The 21227-nt window shown below is 45.8% G+C and overlaps 1 protein-coding gene across 1 annotated transcript in view; it reads right to left on the bottom strand.

Moving 5' to 3' along the window:
* Positions 1–395: 395 nt before the first annotated feature.
* Positions 396–21227, bottom strand: part of LOC137535036 (zinc finger protein 678-like) — a 29642-nt gene continuing 8810 nt past the window's right edge. The window contains exon 7 of the mRNA XM_068256798.1: positions 396–2579. Within this exon, the coding sequence (XP_068112899.1) occupies positions 1216–2579 (1364 nt within the window). The 3' untranslated portion in view covers positions 396–1215. The remainder of the gene's footprint in view (positions 2580–21227) is intronic.

A 21227-nucleotide genomic window follows, 5' to 3' on the forward strand; every position in this document is an offset into this window, starting at 1 on the left:
GTCTCAGGTACCCTTTAGGCACCAAACCAAATTTTAACAACATATAAAATTATTTGATTTCATGAGCAAACGGAATGCATGAATTTGCATAAACCAGCATCAACGCAGAATTATTTGCATCTCATTGACCATCTCTATTAGTGACACAGCTACACATCAGGCTTTATTCTTACAGCATAGATGTTATTTAGTATATATAAGATATTCCTGTGTACACATCATATATACAGTCACAATCAGATATGTATATCTGACTTTAAAAATACGGGGACTGCTTTATTGAAGCAGCACAAGTAACTAATTTTGATTGGCTTATTTCATTTTTGTGGGCTAAGCACAGCTATTACTGTATGTATAATTTATGATGACTTATCAGAAAAAAACTTTATAATAATATTAATATAATAATATATATATTCTTTTTTAATTACAGTTTAAATTCATTAGGAGTCGGTGCATTTTTTTCCCGACTCCAGGTACCCAAAATTTGCTCCGACTCCACAGCCCTGCTACAAACCCCCACCAAACTGCATCGCAAGTGTGCTTGCTGGCCCCGCTGTCACTTCTCCCTTACTTCCCTTGCCTGTCATAGGTTGCTATAGGTGCCCCTTAAGATTAGGTTGCCACAGGTACCCTTAATATTAAGTAGCTAAAGGTGCCCCCGACTGAAGGGAGATTTTGTAAGTGGGAAGCCGAGTGGTGGGTGAGTAACCACTCATTTACTCGCTGCTCGGGACTCTGCACAGGGAAGGAGGGAGGGGAGGGAGCCACCTTTCCATCATCAGGCGCCTGTAGGCATGTGCCTACAGTGGCTTATGGTAAATCCGGCCCTGATTAAAGAGCTTAAGGTGTATTTCCCAAGTTTAACCTGGTGTTTACTGTCATCAAGAAACACGTAATCCACTTACAGATGGGTTCAGGTATGCTTAGTTGGAGGGCTTGCTGTGTAGCAGCAATGGTAGTATGGTATAGAATAAAGAGCTGAAATCAACAAATATGATCCTGGCATAAGATTCTGGGGAGTCCAAAATATTCCCACACTCAGCACATGAATAAGGCTTCTCAACAGTGTGATCTCTCATGTCTGACAAGGTTTGATTTATTAGCAAAACATTTCCCACACTCAGCACATGATATGAATAGGGCTTCACACCAGTGGGATCTCTCATGAATGAAAAGGTCTCACTTCTGCACAAAACATTTCCCACACTAAGTTCATGAATAGAGCTTCTCACCACTGTGACATCTCTCATGCTTGACAAGGTCTGATTTCTGAACAAAACATTTCCCACATTTGGTACATGAAAAGGGCTTCTCCCCAGTGTGAGTTCTCTCATGCCTGACAAGGTTTTCCTTTTGCCCAAAACATTTCCCACACTCAGCACATGAATAGGGCTTCACACCAGTGTGAGATCTCTCATGTTTGACAAGGCTTCCTTTCTCTCCAAAACATTTCCCACACTCAGCACATACATAGGGCTTCACACCAGTGTGAGATCTTTTGTGTGTGACAAGGTGTCCTTTGTGCCCAAAGGATTTCCCACACTCAGCACACGAATAGGGCTTCTCACCCATGTGCAATCTCTCATGACGTAAAAGCTTGGCTTTCAGCACAAAACATTTCCCACATTTAGCACATGAATAGGGCTTCTCACCAGTGTGAATTCTCTCATGACCAATAAGGTTTCGCTTTTGCCCAAAACATTGCCCACACTCAGCACATGAATAAGGCTTCTCACCAGTGTGAGATCTCTCATGTTTGACAAGATCTGATCTCTGAACATAACATTTCCCACACTTCTCACATGAATAGGGCTTCACACCAGTGTGAGATCGCTTATGTTTGACGAGAATTCCTTTCTCTCCAAAACATTTCCCACACTCAGCACATGCATAGGGCTTCTCACCAGTGTGAGATCTTTTGTGTGTGCCAAGGTGTCCTTTCTGTCCAAAGCATTTCCCACACTCATCACATGAATAGGGCTTCTCACCCGTGTGAGATCTCTCATGAAGTGAAAGGTTGGATTTCTGCACAAAACATTTCCCACACTCAGCACATGCATAGGGCTTCTCACCAGTGTGAAATCTCTCGTGTGTGACAAGGTGTCCTTTGTGCCCAAAACATTTCCCACACTCAGCACATGAATATGGCTTGTCCCCAGTGTGAGATTTCTCATGTATGGCAAGGTGTGATCTCCAAACAAAACACTTCCCACACTCAGCACATGAATAGGACTTCTCACCAGTGTGAGATCTCTCGTGTGTGACAAGGTGTCCTTTGTGCCCAAAACATTTCCCACACTCAGCACATGAATATGGCTTCTCACCAGTGTGAGATCTCTCATGTCTGACAAGGTGTGATTTCCAAACAAAGCATTTCCCACATGTGGAACAGGAATAAGATCCTCCGGAAGGGGTAGAGCTGTGCTGGATAGGAGGCCCCTCGGGGTTAGACAGGTGAGGGGAGTCTGGGGGAATATCTGCAGGAGACTCTTGTCCAATTACATCATCATCCATTGTACAGTCTGTGGATACAGAGAGACGAGTCTCTGAGAGGTTTCTGATGCCGGGACTCTGCCCTGCAAGTAGAGAAACAACATCACTCACATCCTGTTAGAGAATTCTGCGGTGAGGAACAATCATCATTAGGGATGGTCAGTGAACTGCTGTTAATTTCAAATTGATGCAAAGTTAATGCAGATTGGAAATGGGCCAGATGCAGCGCCTGCATAACCTTGCATATAATTAGCATATAATTTTCACCATCTCAGACTCATTGGCATGTCACTGACCATCACTAAATTGCAGCCTGACGAAGAACTGCAGAAGGTTGTGCTCATTACAGTCAGCCAATCACATGATAATAACTTTGCTTTGTGTATACACTTTCTGTATCTTGGAATTTGGATAATGACATTAATTTCCTTAGAAATGTGATTAGCTGCATACAATTTGCATTATATTTGCATACAAGTCAGTTATTTGCATACAAGTCAGTTATTTGCATCTCATTAACCCTCCCTACACATAAAGCATTGGCTATACATGGTAAAGCAGCAAATTGTAGAGCTTGATGAGACAATGGAAGCAATGTGTTACTCTTGTGACAACAGACCTACAGTATATGTACTTATAGCAAGATATCTGTGTTATGTTTGTAGAGCAATGTGGTGTCACTTACACATTCTTCTTACCATTGTATCCTCCTGTCACCCATATGCCCCTTGTAATGTACCTTTATCTCTCTCTTGTTCCTAACTGTGCAGATACAGATATTGTGACATTACACAACACCAAATTATAGGAGCGGTGAGGTAGAGGAATTACCCATTTATATCATGGAGACCCAAAGCCGCTAATACTTCTGTAGCTGGATATAAATACATACTGTATATACCCCTATATATACAGTATAGCCATATCTCTCCTCCGATTCTTCTGACTAATAAGGAACCAAACTGCTACAGCTCCCATTGGACAGATTAGTGGGGGGCAGGGAAAGGGCATGTCTAGAAATCACTGGGCCCCCCTGCAAAACTTTGGATACCCCCGTCCACCTTTGTAACAAACCTGACATGACCCAATTTTTATTTTATTAATTCATTAGCATTGTACATAGAGTTGTGTGGAAGGTATTACTGCTCTTGCTGCTCCTGTGAAGCAGATGTGAATGAGCAGATTGTGGCTGCGCATGCACAAGTCCATGACCCCGCATGCCCAGCAACAGGAAGGACTCATACATGTCTTCTTTCCTTCATACACAAGCAGCTCCTGTTACTGGGCATGTGCAGCTCTTGAAGTCACGCCTACTCACAGGAAATCTGCATGTTCCTTGTGTCTCCCCATATAAAGGATATGACTGCCCTCTGCAGTACAAGAGAGGAAGTGCCAATCCAAACAGGTTCCATACTCCGAAGCAGTTCTTTTCAGCGCAAGAAGATTTGAGCGCAGCCGGCGCCACCATAGACAGTAATGGGAATTACGGCTATAGCGGTGCTCAGTGAGTAACTTTGGCAGAAGACGGAGCTGAAGTTACTTTTAAAACACTATAATTCGGCTATAGCTGGAGGCCGAAAAAAATAATTCCCCACTATCCACATGGACCTAGAGGGGAAATAGTAATTAACGTCGCCGGGAACTTGTGCAGAAGCAGGATAAGCCATACCGGGTGTATCCTGCACCGATTTCGAATGTATGCCCATACTCTTCTATAAACACTCAACTATTTCATTTAAAAACAATTACGTGGCCAGAACGTCATGGAGGGCAGATGAGTTCACTGAGCTCCGGCTGTAATATCGGGTCTTACCCTTACCATCCATGCTACCTACCCGCCATGATGTCCAGGTCTAGTAAGAAGTCAGTATGCAAAATAGACAGATCGATGGATACTGAAAGATCCAATTGTCTGCAGGTCAGTGGGTGGGCAGCAATATACAGTACATTCACTCTCCTTATCAATTGGTCAAAAACACATATACTGTATATCCTACAGTTCCATACACAACCAGATCTTAGAACTTTTTACAATACAAATATCACAGTACGACGTGTATAGATAAACAAATATCAAAATTTATTAATGAAAAATCGGAATAAAATTAATGTGAAATTTAAAAACAGGAAGCAAATTGCAGAGCCTGATAGTAGTACATGACTGGCTGTCCAGTGATCCATTCATACATGTCCGGTCACAACAATCACTCCTCCTAACCTAGCTATACTTCACAATAGGGTGCTAGTAAGAAGTCATGCACCAGGACTAAAGACTCCGTCACTGCTGACATTGCGTGGCTCTTCCAGAACACCCGCTCTGCCTCTCAGAGCAGTGATGAGGACAAGATGGTGCCTGGCACTTCAAAAACTACAAACAACAAGGAATGCAGAGCTCTGCAAACTGCTGCCTCCACTACACACTCGGCAAGCTCTAAGGCTGACTCACCAGATCGTATGAGGTGCAGCCCTCTACAAAAGCTGACCTTGACCGCATGCTGTCACAAATGGAATTGATCATTCCTTCAGAGGTAGCAGGCCTCAGAAGAGGCATTGCACACATAGGACATAGGGTTGAGGCCATGGAGGAGCGAGTCCTGGCACATGATGTGACCCTAGCGGACATCTCTTCCACCTTTACAGACCATAGTCGCCTTATCAGGCAAGTGCTATATAAGCAGGAAGATCGAGAAAACCGCAATAGACGGAATAATGTCCACCTTAAAGGGCTCCCTGAAGCTACTTTGCATGAGGATCTTCCCTTGGTTGTCCGTGTCATTTTCAATAGGATCCTGGGCAAACCTGAATCCACTCATATCCAGTTTGATCAATTTCACAGAGCTCTCAGGCCATGTGGCCATTCTGATGCTGCACCACGAGATGTAATCTGATAACTCCATTATTAGACAGAGAAGGAGAAACTCCTCAGCAAAAGGAGGTCCCTGAATGAGTTACAGTTTGATTTACCTGCTATAAAAGTTTTTCCAGACCTGGCCTATGAAACCCTCCAACAGCGCAGAAACCCTGCAACCTCTTCTGGATGCTTTACGGGCTTGCAACATTCAGTATCGTTGGGGCTTCCCTTTTGCTTTGTTGGTACGCCATGAGGGGAAATCGCATACTCTTAGACCTTCCTGAGGAACTTCCTGGTTGCTGTGCAGCCTTGGGACGTGACTTAATATTGGTTCAAGATTGGTGTCCTAGATCAACAGACCTTTGTTTCACTGCTTCTATCCTAATCTTAAAAGAAACAGAACTCTAAACCAGGAACCCCCAACAGCCTCTCTCAAAACTCCCCACACTGAAATATCAGCATAATAACTCTTCTCTGTTCTGATCACGTTATTGGTGTATTCGTCCTTAGCCCTATGGTTTCTCGGACACTGGCAAGATGTCCTGACTCACACTTTTTTGGGCTACCTGAACTGTGTTTCTCAACATAGTTTATCTGCTGTTATGTTTATTCTCTGATACCGATATAACAGTCGGTGACTAACCTTCCAGGAATTCTTGCTATTGTATCTGGCTATGGCCTAGTGCTTTTGGCTGGGAGTAGCATTAACTTGGCGCATTTCCTTATCTGATAAATGTTATCTTATTGGTTGTTATATTTTATTTTTGAGCCTTTCATTTGTGTTTGCGTTAACTTGTTTTCCTTATTATGTTACTGTGCATTGGATCGTCTTTTCACTTGCATTTGTTTTAGTGTGATACAAGATGGCTTCCTGGATAGTGCTGACCTTTCTATTTGTAAACCGTGGTTTTGAAAAAGCTTAACGTGAACCAGAGATGAGAGTTATATGGAGGCTAACATATTTATTTCCTTTTAAGTAGTACCAGTTGCCTGGCTGTACTGTTGATCCTTTGCCTCTAATACTTTTAGCCATGGACCCTGAACAAGCATGCAGCAGATCAGGTGTTTCTGACATTATTGTCAGATCTGACAAGATTAGCTGCATGCTTGTTTTGGCAGCCAAACAGATCAGCAGGGCTGCCAGGCAACCGTTATTGTTTAAAAGGGAACAAATATGACAGCCTCCGTATTACTTTCACCTCAGGTTCACTTTAAGGTAGGCTCTTATGATATCAAGAGGGCCAACTACCCAGTTAAATGCTACAAAGTACTACATGGACTGCAGAGATTGCGCTTAGACGTTACTTGTATACAGGAGACCCATTTCAGTTTTTAGTGGTAGAGGGGGTTTCTATTCTAAAAAATGTCCCCAGTGGTTCTATTGTAACTCTCCCTCTCCTAAACCTACAGGGGTAGCTACAGCTTTCCTATCTGGGGCCCCTTTGTCCATGCTGGCTCCACTGCAGACTCTGCAGGCAGATGGTTTGCCGGTAAAGTCACCAACCAAGGTTTAATGATTACTATTGCTTCTGTATACCTTCCTAACTCTGACCAAACAAAGACATTGGGAGCTTTCTTGAAGAACCAGAAGGTGTGCTGGTGGTAGCAGGAGATTTTAATATGATCTAGAATGCTAAATTAGATTTGAGCTCTCACAAACTTACTTCCTCCCTTACAGACCTTAGGAGAGTCAAATTGCAGATGCATGATGCCCAGTTACTCAATGCTTGGAGGATTAAACACCCTCAAGAGAAAGACTTTTCTTTTTATTCGCCCATGCATAAAACTTATACCAGGATCAATGCAAGGTTTCTGGCACACATGGACCTCCACAGGTTACTCTCTGCTCACATCCGAGATTTCACAATCTCAGGTCCTGCTCCAGTAGCGGCTGACATTGATCTCCTGCAGCCGCACAGTAATCCCAACTCTCAGCAATTGATTGAAAGTTTCTCTCTGATCAGGTGGTCACTACCGATATAAAATGTAAACGTAATTATTATTTTGAACGTAATTATCAACAAGATATGACACGATCCACGATCTGGGAAGCCCAAAATGTATTTATTCGTGGACACTTTATTCATCATAGTAGCAGAAGTAAAAGAGAATTTTAGGCCCTAACAGCAAAATTGGTCTCACAAAGAGCAGCTCTTGAAACCCACACGAAAGAAACCTACTCACAAGCCGAACATGACTCCCGACTACGACACGACTTGAATGAGCACCTAGACCTTAAAGCTAGGGCTATGCTTCTCAGGGTGTCTCATAAGTATTATGAATGGGGGAATAAATGTGGGCGTATGTTGGCTAGGACTTTCCGAAAGTGCAAGCAAACTACTTTCCACAAATCAAGAACCCCGCAGGATCCACGGCGGTTCTCTCTAGAGATATAGCTGCTGTTTTCAGAGACTTTAATTCTACCCTCTACAACATCAGATCTTCAGAGAGTCAGGAATCTCGTTTGGCCAGGAAGCGCAGGATTGATCTTTATCTGAGTAAAATCAGCTTACCTAGACTCTCCCAAAGTGAGAAAAAAGGGGGCGCATGCGCGGCGCCGGCGAGGACGCATGTGATACCTTGCCGCTCCGCTCCTCGGCTGTTCTCCGACCTCTTTCTTAGCGACCCTTAGCACTCCTGCAGCCTCCTAACGAGAAGATCCCAACTCCTCAACATGGCAGGAAAGGGAAAGGAGAAGAACGGGCAAAAAAGCGCAGCTCCTTCACCCACAAACAAATCTTCGCCACAAGCAGGGGCCCGCCCAGACAAAACCAAGATGGCGGACGAGCACGGCCAGGCCTCCCGGAGCGCTCCATCAACCCCGGAAAGACAACCTACCTCCCCGCGGCAATTTAATCCAGATTTGGATGAGACCCCTCAGCTACCTCCGCATCAAGAAGACCTGATCACGCACATTCAAAGAGTCTTCAGGCTGGAACTGAAGGAGGCGGTCAAAAGCATAACAGACCAAATCAAGGATCTGGGGAGCCGTGTGGACGAGATAGAGCAACAAGTGGATGAGATGGCGGATGCACAGGAAGAAGATAAGTTGCAGATAGACCAGCAGGCAGAGAAAATTGAGATGTTGGAACTTAAACTAGAAGATGTAGAAAATCGTAGCAGAAGGGCTAACCTCCGCATCAGGGGCCTACCAGAAACGGTTACAGACCTGAAGCCTGCGGCCTTAAACATCTTTAGTGCGCTCTTACCTCAAGTGGACCCAGACCAGTTCCGCATAGTCCGAATGCATCGGGCCCTCGCTAAAGTCCGCAATCCAGACCTACCCAAGGACGTAATTTTGAAACTGCAGTATGAAGAGGTAAGAGACCTGATCCTAGAAGCTGCCCGCAACCTCACTACCTTACCGGGAGCCCCAGCCAGTGTCCAGCTATTTGCTGACCTGGCTCCATCAACCATTCAGCGCCGCAGAAACCTTCGCCCAGCCACGCTATCTCTCCAGAAAGCGGGGGTGAGATATAAATGGGGATTTCCCTTCTCCTTAATCTTTACACATCACGGCATCACATACACCGGACGCTCCCTGGAAGAAGTGCGTAGGCACCTGGAACAAGCAGGAATTCAGATGGAATCAATGCCACCAGCCTCCTTACCACAGAGGCCTGCGTGCGACCCGCTAGGGTCTGGGCGACCAGAAGAAAGCGCCTACGCCCAGCACAGGCCTCAAGATTTAATAATTGATCCAATCTCCTAACTGCCTTTTCAAGCATGGACTATTTTATAAGTTGAAGCTAGGGCCCCACGGGTCGGCTTCTCCAGACTTTCTCCAACCAGGCGATACCGTGGTATTCATGCCCACCTGATGGAACAACTCAGACGTGGACTTCTCCACTGGTAGCTACAAATGTGAGTACTGTCCTACACAAATCGGGCCATAACTACCACTCTTCCACAAAAACATTGAAAGCAGGCCTGATCTGTTGACCCATATGGAAGTTTGGAAAGAGGTCCCATTTAAAATCTCCTATTGATATCGGTGACATTACTGCAAACAACTAACTTGATAAGGGCTCTATTATCAAGGTGATGAGCTTGTCCTTCACACACAGCGCCTATATGAAGACTCAATCCGCCATATAGTCCTTGAAACAGTTCCTAGTTTTCATTTATTCTTCTCTTTGTTACATTTTGATGATCCTCCTTAGTTTTAGATACCTCTAAGCATGTAAAGGGCTTAGCTGCTCCTTTTTTCCCCCTCAAATATATGGAGCTAAAATTAACAATGATTAACCACTAGATGGTGCTGCAGGACTACAAATGCTTTTTCTAAAATGTTGATAACATACTAACTTTTACCTTACAGGATTCGGAGGCAGCGGGGCAAATAGTGCTGTCCCCCATACATGAACAGAGCCGAGAGTAGCATAATAATGCTCTCTGCTCTCTTCATCACCCTGAGGATGTTCTCCTCTCTAATGAATCTTAAATATCCTAACAACGTTATTTGGCCATGTTGGCCATGTTTTTTGTTTAAGTGTCAGTTACATATGCAGGAACATGTAGTGTTGGGTGGTGGGTGGTCCTTGGGAGAGGGAGACCCGTGGGATTGATAAAATTCTTAATAGATATTAAACGCAAATTCCTCTTACTCAAAACATGACACAAGTCAATATCATATCTCATAATGTGAAGGGTTTAAACTCCCCGTCAAAGAGAAGAAAAGCCTTCTTAGATTATCAGAAGTGCAGCCCTGATGTAATATGTGTCCAGGAGACACACTTCACAAAAACCTCATTTCCTAAATATTTCCACATGCAATACCAAAGACACTTTACATCATCAGCAACCACTAAGCACAGAGGAGTGATTACGCTACTAAAAAACTCGCTCCCCTTTGTTCATGAGAACACTATAAAAGATGACGAGGGCTGCTACGTTGTCCTATTTGGCACTATTCAATCACAAAAAATATGCATAATAAATTTATATGCTCCCCCGGAAGCACCTTTAACCCCGATTAATACAATCCTTAAACTAATTGAAAATTATTCATCTTATTCTATTATTTGGGCAGGCGACTTTAACATCGCTCCTAACCCCGAAGTGGATAGATCACAGCAGCCCCCGTCATCAAGACAAAAGCAGCTCTCCAAAGCATTGAATAAGGCCTGCACGGAATTCCACCTTGTGGACTCATGGAGAGAACACAACCCAGCTTTGCGAAGTTATACTTTCTTCTCCACAGCACACCACAGCTACTCCAGAATTGACACAATCCTACTGTCTACAACTTTAATACCTAAATTGATCTTCGCAAGACACATGATCAGCTCATGGTCAGATCACGACATAGTCTGGGTGGCGTGTTCATCTCTAACCACACCTATCGCGAGACCTCCCTGGAGGCTTAATGAAAGCCTGCTGACGGACGGGGAAGTCGTCCTAGAGGTGGAGGACCAGCTCAACAATTACTTCAATAGTAATGACACAGAACAAATCAGGCCTGATATACTATGGTTAGCCCATAAACCAACCATTAGAGGGCAGCTTATAAAAATCGCCTCCCAAAGGAAAAAGCTTAAAAATGAAAAGCAACGTAACCTCGAGCATAAGTTAACTTTACTCCAGATAGCGCATGCCTCCTCACCTTCGAGATACCTATATAAACAGATACAAGATATACAAACTCAGGTCAACATTCTCCTTTCTGCTCGGACGGAAAAGGCTATTAGATGGACAAAATCTAAGGTATATGTACAATACAATAAACCAAACACATGGCTCGCCAGAAAACTTAGGCAAACGCATTCAGCCAACAAGGTATTACAAATTAAAACTAAACAGGGCGTGATCACCTCGGACCCACTTAAAATACATACAGCATTTGCAGATTATTATAAAACCCTATACACAGCTAAACCTAAAGTAGCTCAGGCTGTTGAAAATAACTAATTTCTCCAGAACTTAAGGACGCCTGTTCTTCTCCCGGAGAAAGCCTCGGCCCTAAATATCCCAATCTCAGACCTTGAAATCTTTCTTGCTATAAAACGATTAAAAAACGGAAAGGCCCCTGGCCCTGATGGCTTCTCTGCCATCTATTACAAAAAATTTAAGAAAATACTCATACCCTACCTTAAAAGGTTATTTAATTCAATACTAGAGGGCAGAATTCCGGCACCTGAGTGTCTCCAGTCTACAATAGTAGTGATCCCAAAACCTAAGCGGGATCCGCTAGATATTAAAAACTATAGGCCCATATCCCTTTTAAATCTCGACTACAAAATATTAACGGCCATACTGGTGGCCCGATTGAACAAGGTACTGGGCCCACTTACCCATAGAGATCAAGTGGGTTTTGTACCCCATCGTCAGGCCCCTGATAATCTCAGAAAAGTAATTAATATCTTACATATAGTTAAAACTACCAGAGCCCCATTTGCCTTGCTATCCCTCGACATGGAAAAGGCATTTGATACAATAGATTGGTCCTTCATGCATGCCACCATGTCGAGGGCTGGCATAGGTGGTTCATTTCTAAATGCTGTTACCTCCCTATATTCCAACCCAGTAGCACACCTGAAGCTTCCCACTGATTCCCCAATACCAATACCCATACGTCGAGGAACGAGACAGGGATGCCCCCTATCCCCAGCCATATTCGCTTTAACAATTGAGCCTCTAGCGAACAAAATTAGGTCTTCTGTTGATATCCAAGGCATAAAACTTAAAAACTCTGAATACAAAACCAATCTATTCGCAGATGACCTACTCTTAACTCTCTCTTCCCCTCACACATCCATCCCAAATTTGCTACAAATAGTTAAGCAATTCGGGCAACTCTCTGGTCTCACGCTGAATATTAATAAATCAGAGGTGCTCTTTGCCAATCTTACTAAACGCAGTGCAGAAGCCCTGGCCAATAAGCTTGGGCTATCTTACCAATCTAAATATATTACCTACTTAGGCATAAAAATCTCCACTGATCCGTCCGACTTGTTTGCATTAAATTACAAACCGATTCTGTCCGAGCTGAGGGGAGACCTACTGAGGTGGAACTCTCCCTCGATCTCTTGGTCTGGTCGCATCCAATAAATACGCATGAACTTACTACCAAGGATCCTCTATTTGTTTAGATCACTTCCGATACAGGTAACTAAAGCTTCCTTAAGGGACCTCCAGATTTCAATTTCCAAATTCATTTCAAACAATAAGAGGAGCAGAATCAAACAATCAGTAATGTATCTTAATAGGGAAAGAGGGGGTTTGGGGGTCCCTGATCTCTTTAGTTACTACAGAGCGGCACAAATAGCTCAGATGGCACAACTACATGCTACCCACAACAGGCCACTCTGGGCTGAGATAGAAGATGATCTATTATCTCCAATTAGCCTAGCGGCCCTCCAGTGGTCTCCGCGTCTGACTCCGGCAAAATATAAAAAACAATCACCCTTATCAGCCCACTCACTCTCCATTTGGCAAAGGCTGAGATTCAGTAAAAATTTACAATCCTCTATATCTCTCCTCACCCCAATATTTGGCAACCCTGACTTCCCCCCTGGATTGGATCCTCGACCTTTCCAGTGGTGGACATCACACAATCTTCTCTCATTGTCTAACTTTCTCATTAATGATAAACTCCCGAATTGGGATATGTTTTGCTCAAATAATAATTGTCCACCCGCAGAGCGATACAGAGCTGTTCAGATATATCATTACCTAAAAACTCTCACACAATCAAACCCCATCCCCACAGCGCATACTACATATGAGCATTGGTGCGGGCGGAGGCCGCTGGAGGGCGGACTCATATCATATTTATACTCTACCATATCCCAACCTTTAGAACCAAACAAACTCTTACCGATGTTAGCTTGGGAGGAAGATCTGGGGCAGGAACTTACTATGAAACAATGGTCCAAATGTTGCCTTACATTAGCCAAAGGAAGCAATTACTTCTCACATATAGAGACTAATTATAAAATTTTACATCGCACCTATATAACCCCCCAGAAATTGCACAATATATCAAAAGACAACTCCCAGTTATGTTTCAGAGGGTGTGGCCAAGTAGGAGATCTTGCACATATTTGGTGGTTCTGCCCGATATTAAAGAAATTCTGGGCCCAGGTGGCCTCGGCCATAAGCACAGCCCTTCAGACACCTCTCCCACCTGATCCTCTCCAATTACTATTGGGACACAAACCCCTGAGATGGAAATACACGCAGCACAGACTAGCCCAACACGTGGCAAAGGCGGCCCGTCTCCACATAGCACGCCAGTGGCTAAAACCTAACCTTTCACTGGATATGGCGGACGCCATCATTGTTGACATACTTATTTCTGAAAGATTGCTAGCAATAATAAATGATACAACTCTAGCGTTTACACGTACCTGGCAACCATGGCTCTCAGCCTCTGAGTCTCTGGGACTTCGGTCCTGCGCCCTCTCCTTCTAGGGACTATGCCCGCCTCGATGACTGACCCACACTAACAAATTGCAAACTGACCTCCATGTTTAGTTTTTGTTGGTTGTACGTTTATATGTTATGCTAAACAATCTGTATGATGCCCTATGTTAAGGGAATAACTAAAAGCTGTAAGTTTTTCTATTGGCATACTCAATAAAATATTTTGAAACTAAAGTGAGAAAAAAGGTCTTGAGGAGGAGATTACGGAATTTAAAAATCTATACGGCCCTTAATAAAATGCCCCTGGGAAAAACTCTGGGTCCAGGCGGTCTACCTACCATCTATTATAAAATGTATAGCCAAATTCTATTGACCCCTGATATGATTCCATATCTAAACAATCCCCTTTCTCAATAGATGCTATTTGGGCTCATATTTTGGTGATTCATAAGGAGAGGAAAGATGTCAATCATGTCAGAGCTATCAACCCATCTCTCTTCATTTGTATATCAAGATGGCGCCTGCTGGGTAGAAACGGCCATGGGGCTCCGGTCCACATCTTTCTTTTTCAACACTTTTCCCCCTGGACCGACAGCTGAAAACTGCCTAGGAGTCTGGGGATGGGGGACACTTAGGCTGAACGGGCTCTGGCGAAACGGCACTTGCCTGAGGTCCGGCTCACCACGTGGTCAGCTCAGCTGACGACCCACATGGTGCCAGCCCCAGCCGCTCTGAACTCACCTCTGCTGCCTGCTTCACCATCGCTGCCTGGGAACTCCTCACCACCACTGGAGCAACCTGAAGACATGAAGATGAATCACGGTCCCTCCTGCCGCTGCTCCAGCACTCCATCGACGCTGACTGGGACACCGCGCAGGCTAGAGATGTGATGCCGGCCCCAGCTGCTTCTGAGGAATCCCGGTCCTAGCTGCCGCCACTCCACTTCCACTGCCTGGGTGCACCATGCAGTCGCTCTTCGGCAGTCCAGAACAGCATGCGGGACCCCGGCTCTCCATCACTGCCGACAGCCTCCTCCTGCCGCGGTAACGCCTGGATCCACTCTACACCATCACCCTCAGAGCACTTTAGGCTGCCTGGATCCACTCTTTACTACCACCCACCGATCACTTTAGGATGCCTGGATCCACTCTGCACTACCACCCTCGGATCACTTTAGGCTGCTGAGGCCCCACCGCTGCGCGGGCAGGTCACTGTTGCCCCACATCGAGCAGTAGTGCTGATCCCCCACAAAGCTGCAAGCCAATGCCACCCACTGGATCCACACTATGCCACAGGCCAGTGCCTATCCCCTGGCCCACTCTATGCCACAGACCAGTGCCTATCCCCTGTGACGATCCTCTGGCCCCACACTAGCTGCAGGCCAGTGCCTATCCCTTGGCCCCACACTAAGCTGCAGGCCAGTGATGATCCTCTGGCCCCACACTAAGCTGCATGCCAGTGCCTATCCCCTGGCCCCACACTAAACTGCAGTGCCTATCCCCTGGCCCCACACTGCAGCCAGAGACCCTTTGCGGAGCCCTGAGGACTCGGAAGCCCACCGCGTGGCAACAGCTGATGACTGCTGCGCTCTGACTGCCCTGCTGCCTGCCTCCGACTGTTGACTGACCGCACCATCCCAGGCTGCAAGACGGGGATGCCAGTAACCAACCAGATCTCCACCACAACTCCAGGAGGACTTTTCCATCTTTCTCGTTTTCTTTCTCTCCTCTGTCTCTACCCTCTTTCTCTTTACTTTCTGTCTACCTTTCTCTCTTTCTCTGTTTTCTCTCTCTCTCTTCTTCCATCTGTCTGTCCCAAGGACACACAGCGGGCATCTGAAATTGCTGTAGAGTATTGAGCGCCGCAGGTTAATGTGGCAGCTCCGCTCACATAGCACTCAGACTACCCCTCTGGTCCTTCTTTCACGATGGTTAGGTACTGTGCAAATGCCTTCTTATGTTGTATTGTGCTGTGGGAGAGCTAGCGGGCACTCGGGCAAGGCTGTGTTAGCTGGCACTAAACACCCAGTAAACCATGTGCTCAAGACCCAATAAGATGAAAGTCCTTAGTATTACAACAGAGATGTGGAATGGTCTGGCACTATGGTTTAATGCACCTTTTGGCACCCACACCTGCTGCCTCCCATCCACACCCAGGCATCTATCAAGACACCATGGTATGACACAACCCACTCATGTATGCTGTTAACCATATTGCAATGCACGCTATCCACTGCTAATTTGTGTCTATGCTACTGTTCATTAAACCATAGTGCCAGACCATTCCACATCTCTGTTGTAATACTTATGTTGTATTGTACCTGCAATGCTTACTGTAATCTGTAATGCTTACTGTACCATCACCGACCCTGCATGGGCCAAAAATAATTCTGGGTATAACTCCCGTTGTACTTGGCAAAATAAAGTGATTCTGATTCTTAACTGAGATATTAACTCCTTACCAACCGCCTAATGCCGATAGGTGTCGGGAAGGTGGCTCCCCCAGGACCAACTAATGCCGATCAGCGTCAAGTCCTTGTGGCGGAGATTAGCGGGGATCGCACGCAGATGCGTACACATCCCCGCTCATTTATGCAGCAAAGCTCCATAAACAACCTGCCAGCCATCATCGGCAGGCTGAAAAAAAAAAGCCACAACCACTCGTACAGCGCTGCGATCTAGTGCAGCGCTGTATAGGGGACAGCTCTGTCACTAATCTTTCCCCAGGAGAGGCTCAAACAGCAATCCCTCTCATAGCCTGATGCCTATGAGAGGCGATCTATCTGATTGGATCTCAGGGGGGAGGGAGGGTGGGAGGGAAACATAGCAGCAGTAATCAGATGCCACCAACAGAAAGCTCTGTTGGTGGGAAGAAAAGGGGGCAAGATGTGTGCCAAGTTGTATGGCCCTGCAGTGAGCTGTTAAAGCTGCAGTGGTCTGAATTATATGCGAAAGTCCTGGCACTCTGACTAAGCCCCCTGTTATCCAAACTTATTAACCCTTATTAAACCTGACCAGGTCGGGTTCATCCCTGGTAGAAGGGCCTCTAGGGCACTGGCCCTAATCCACTCTGTCAGATGTCTCCAGATTCCTGCCTTTTTGCTATCTACTGATGCACAAAACGCATTTGACAGAGTGGACTGGGATTTTATGGAAGGTACAGTGGATCAGTTTGATATTGGCACCAGAGCGCAATCTCTCATTATGGCATTATATTTCCAGCCCTCTGCCAGAATCAGAGTCAATGGTGAGCTATCGGACCCCATTGAAATAAGAAATGGCACTCGTCAGGGCTGCCCCCAATCTCCCCCTCATTTTTGCACTGAGACTACAGCCTTCCTCCAGTCAGTCAGGGCTAATCCTGACATTTTGGGCATGGGGCTATGCATAACAAACTTGCTGCTTACGCGGATGACATTTTATTCTTTTTATTGAATCCCCCATGTCCCTATCCCAAACTTCTTTAAATAAATAGATGTTTATGGCTCCCTTTCTGAAGCCTTAAATCCCCCCCCCAATTCCATGAAATCCATCAAAAGCTCATTTCCAATCATTATGCAACAAGAGATTCAATGAAATGGTTGCGTATCTAACCAAGATGCACCTGGCAGACACTCACTGCATAAGCCTCACAAAGGCACAACTGTGCTCATTGCAGTAGAACAGGTGCATAAAGAACTAATGCAACTCACATACAAATAATAGAAGCAAACTTATGCCTTACACATTATTCAACTTATTGGGGGACCTTACCCATCTCTTATTGAGAGACACATCGGTTCCACGCTGCAAAGCATGTTAGCAGCGTGACCATGGTTAGATGCGCGACCATTTCATTTCTTCCATTGAATAATATTGTATTTCTGTCCTCTTTGGGTTGGGTTGTGGTTGTGGGCAGTGTCCCCGGGCAGTGAGAGTACCTGGGGTGCCTCCCACGCCTGCTGCTCCCAAATCGTTGGGCGATTTTAAACTTAGGTTAGGGTGGGGACCCCGAGAGAAGCCTGCACACGGCGTCCCTGCAAACATGCTTCGCAGCGTGGAACTGATGTCTCTCTCAATAAGAGAAGGGTAAGGTCCCCTAAAATAAGCTGAATAATGTGTAATGTATACGTTTGCTTCCATTATTTGTATTGTGAGATGCATTCGTTCTTAATGCACCTGTTCTACTGCAATGAGCACAGTTGTGCCTTTGTGAGGCTTATTAGCCCTATGCAGTGAGTGTTTGTCAGGTGCATCTTGGTTAGATGCGCGACCATTTCAATTCTACCGTTGAATAAGCTCAATTGCAATCAAGTGGCAACCCTCCACGTTGAAATATTTAGGTATGCAACTTTGCCCTAACTTTTCTCAACACTATGCCCCCAACGTTCTCCCTATGCTGCTCACCGTTGGTTCTGATCTGTCTAGATTGATGCCCTTGGGTATTGCCTGGTTGCATGGAGTCGTAGTTCTTAAAATTAACATTCTCCCGAGGATACTATTTTTGATGCAGATGCTCCCGATCACAATCCCTAACCCTCTTTTTCCAGAACTTACATAGCAAATTTCGTAAATTTATCTGATGCAACCCTAAGAGTCACATAAGCGCTGCAGTTCTATACAGGAAAAAACATAAAGAAGGTTTAGGTTCCCTTAATCTCAAGTTCTATTATTGAACAACCCACCTTAATCGTGTCCTTGATTGGACCTTCTCACTGACCAAGAGGAAGTGGGTCCAGACAGAGCAGGCTATTATAGGCCAACCTATTCGAGATCTGATTTGGGTCTCTGAATCCCAGACTTCACTGTTAAAACCTGACGGTTTTACTAACCTCGAGTCTCTGGCATAAAATAGCTACCACATTATATGGCAGAAATAATATCTCTCTTTTGCTTCCTCTTACTGGCTCTCCGCACTTCCCGTCAACAAATATTTGTGATTGGTCCTTTTAGGTGAAAGGATGAAGAAACACCTCCCTATCTCCATCCTAGATAGGGTGGTCCATCACACCCACCATACAATGATTAATTATTGGAAGGACAGTATTTTCATTGAAGGTATCAATTCATTCACATGATGCCGTGATACCTTCATTGAACAATACTGTCCTTCTAATAATGAATCTCTGCACTGGTTCGATTTTCCAAAAAATGGTCGGGAGACCCTGAGGCCGGTTTCAGCGATACGGAGCGTCTCACCCGCCACACCGCATCGCCAAACACAGGCCTCCAGGGAACACCCCACTGGTGCACAGAGTTCCCTGTGTGGCATTCGGCCAAGCAGGAAGTGATGCGCGCTTGTGGTCGCTTCGGGTATATGGAGGCGTATTGTTAAAATATGCTTCTATGCATACGCGCTGTGACCTCGCACCGTCAACTTTTGTAAAAACCCAGCGTCAACATAGACTAACCTGACTTCCAGGCCAATGCAGAGCCCTGCAGGTTGCCGCAGATCCCGCACAGTAAGGTATTTCTGCGCTAGTTAGATTATGTATTTCCGGCGCTGCGTACCACAACGTGGAATGTATGAACTTCCCCATAGGGTTGCATTAGGCCGTGGTAGCAGTGTGTCAATTTGACGCACCGCCCCAGTGTGAAAGGGTCCTCAGGGAGTTTTGAGATCATCAGATGGTAAGTAACCCCTCGTCTCCCGTGGTCACACCTGAGGCAATCAAGCCTCATTTTAATTTTGAATTCGAGTAGTTGAATATTCGAAAGCCCATCCCTGGTGTCAAACGATATAAAAGATCCCTTATCCCTTTCTTGTTAAATGCTGCCAAAGGTCTCATGCCATGGCAGTGGAAGTCACTTCATGTACCCACTTGTTAACGAATGATTTCTTGCTATTAATTCAATAATGGAGTATGAAGAAATCACTTATCTTCAGAAAAGGACCTTTGACAAACACTATCTAATGTGGGCTCTATGGATAGACTTTCAAACCAAGGATGACTGCCTATCTATCATGTCCCCTGCCTCTAGCTCCACGTGACTTATTACTGCCACATATCCTTCTGTAGGCTTACTTGTTAGACACTACTCCAGCCCCTGCTTGGCACAGCAATATCGCCACTTTTTGGTTGACTGGCTCTGCAAGCATGACTCATAACACACTCTGCATCCTGTATGCTTTTATCTAATGTATATTTTTGTTGGCTTTTATTTTTGTTCTTGTTTTAATGCTCCACTATTTTGTGGCACTACTCATAGGCTTAGAAGCCCCATGTGGGATATGCAATTCATGCATCTTTCATGTACCGAATTGGCTTGCTATGATCTGTTTTTTTCATGAAACTTGCTTGAATAAAATTCACTTGATAAGAAAGGCAGTAAAAACAAATACCTATGCTTTATTGTCTCCTCTGCACCTCATGTGTGCCCCTTAGGTGCTTCCACTGCACCTCCCATGTGCCCCCTACAGTGCCTTCTCTGCACCTCCTGTGTGACCCCTTCAGTGCCTCCTCTGCACCTCCCGTGTGCCTCCTTCAGTGCCTCCTCTGCCCTTCCTGTCTGCCCTCTTCATTGCATCATCTGCACCTCTTGTGTGCCCCCTTCAGTGCCTCCTCTGCACCTCTTGTGTGCCCCCTTCAGTGCCTCCTCTGCATCTCCTGTGTGCCCCCTACAGTGCCTCCTATGCACCTCCTGTGTACCCCCTTCAGTGCCTCCTCTGCATCTCCTATGTACCCCCTTTAGTGCCTCCTCTGCACCTACTGTGTGCCCCCTTCAGTGCTTCCTCTGCACCTCCTGTGTACCCCCTTCAGTGCCTCCTCTGCATCTCCTGTGTACCCCCTACAGTGCCTCCTCTGCACCTCCTGTGTGACCCCTTCAGTGCCTCCTCTGCACCTCCTGTGTGCCCCCTACAGTGCCTCCTCTGCACCTCCTGTGTACCCCCTTCAGTGCCTCCTCTGCATCTCCTGTGTACCCCCTTTAGTGCCTCCTCTGCACCTCCTGTGTTCCCCCCTTTAGTGCCTCCTCTGCATCTCCTGTGTGCCCCCTACAGTGCCTCCTCTGCACCTCCTGTGTGCCCCCTTCAGTGCCATCTCTGCATCTCCTGTGTGCCCCCTACAGTGCCTCCTCTGCACCTCCTGTGTGACCCCTTTAGTGCCTCCTCTGCATCTCCTGTGTGCCCCCTACAGTGCCTCCTCTGTACCTCCTGTGTGCCCCCTTCAGTGCCTCCTCTGCATCTCCTGTGTACCCCCTTTAGTGCCTCCTCTGCACCTACTGTGTGCCCCCTTCAGTGCTTCCTCTGCACCTCCTGTGTGCCCCCCTTCAATGTTTATTCTGCATTCCCTGGGTACCCCCTACAGTGTCTCCTCTGCCCCACCTGTGTGCCCCCTCCAGTGCCTTATCTGAATCTCCTGTGTGTCCCTACTACACACACACTCTTATTTCAGTGCATCCTCTGCACCTATGTGAGAGACTCCTTAAATGCCTCCAGTGTGAATACCAGGCTTTCTGCCCCCTTACATTTGTATTCATGTCACACAGCTTCTGCCATAAGAATATCTTAGGCTGGGTCACATGCATAAGTAACA

This window comes from Hyperolius riggenbachi, chromosome 10 (genome assembly GCF_040937935.1).
Source record: "Hyperolius riggenbachi isolate aHypRig1 chromosome 10, aHypRig1.pri, whole genome shotgun sequence".
NCBI classification, from domain to species: Eukaryota; Metazoa; Chordata; class Amphibia; order Anura; family Hyperoliidae; genus Hyperolius; species Hyperolius riggenbachi.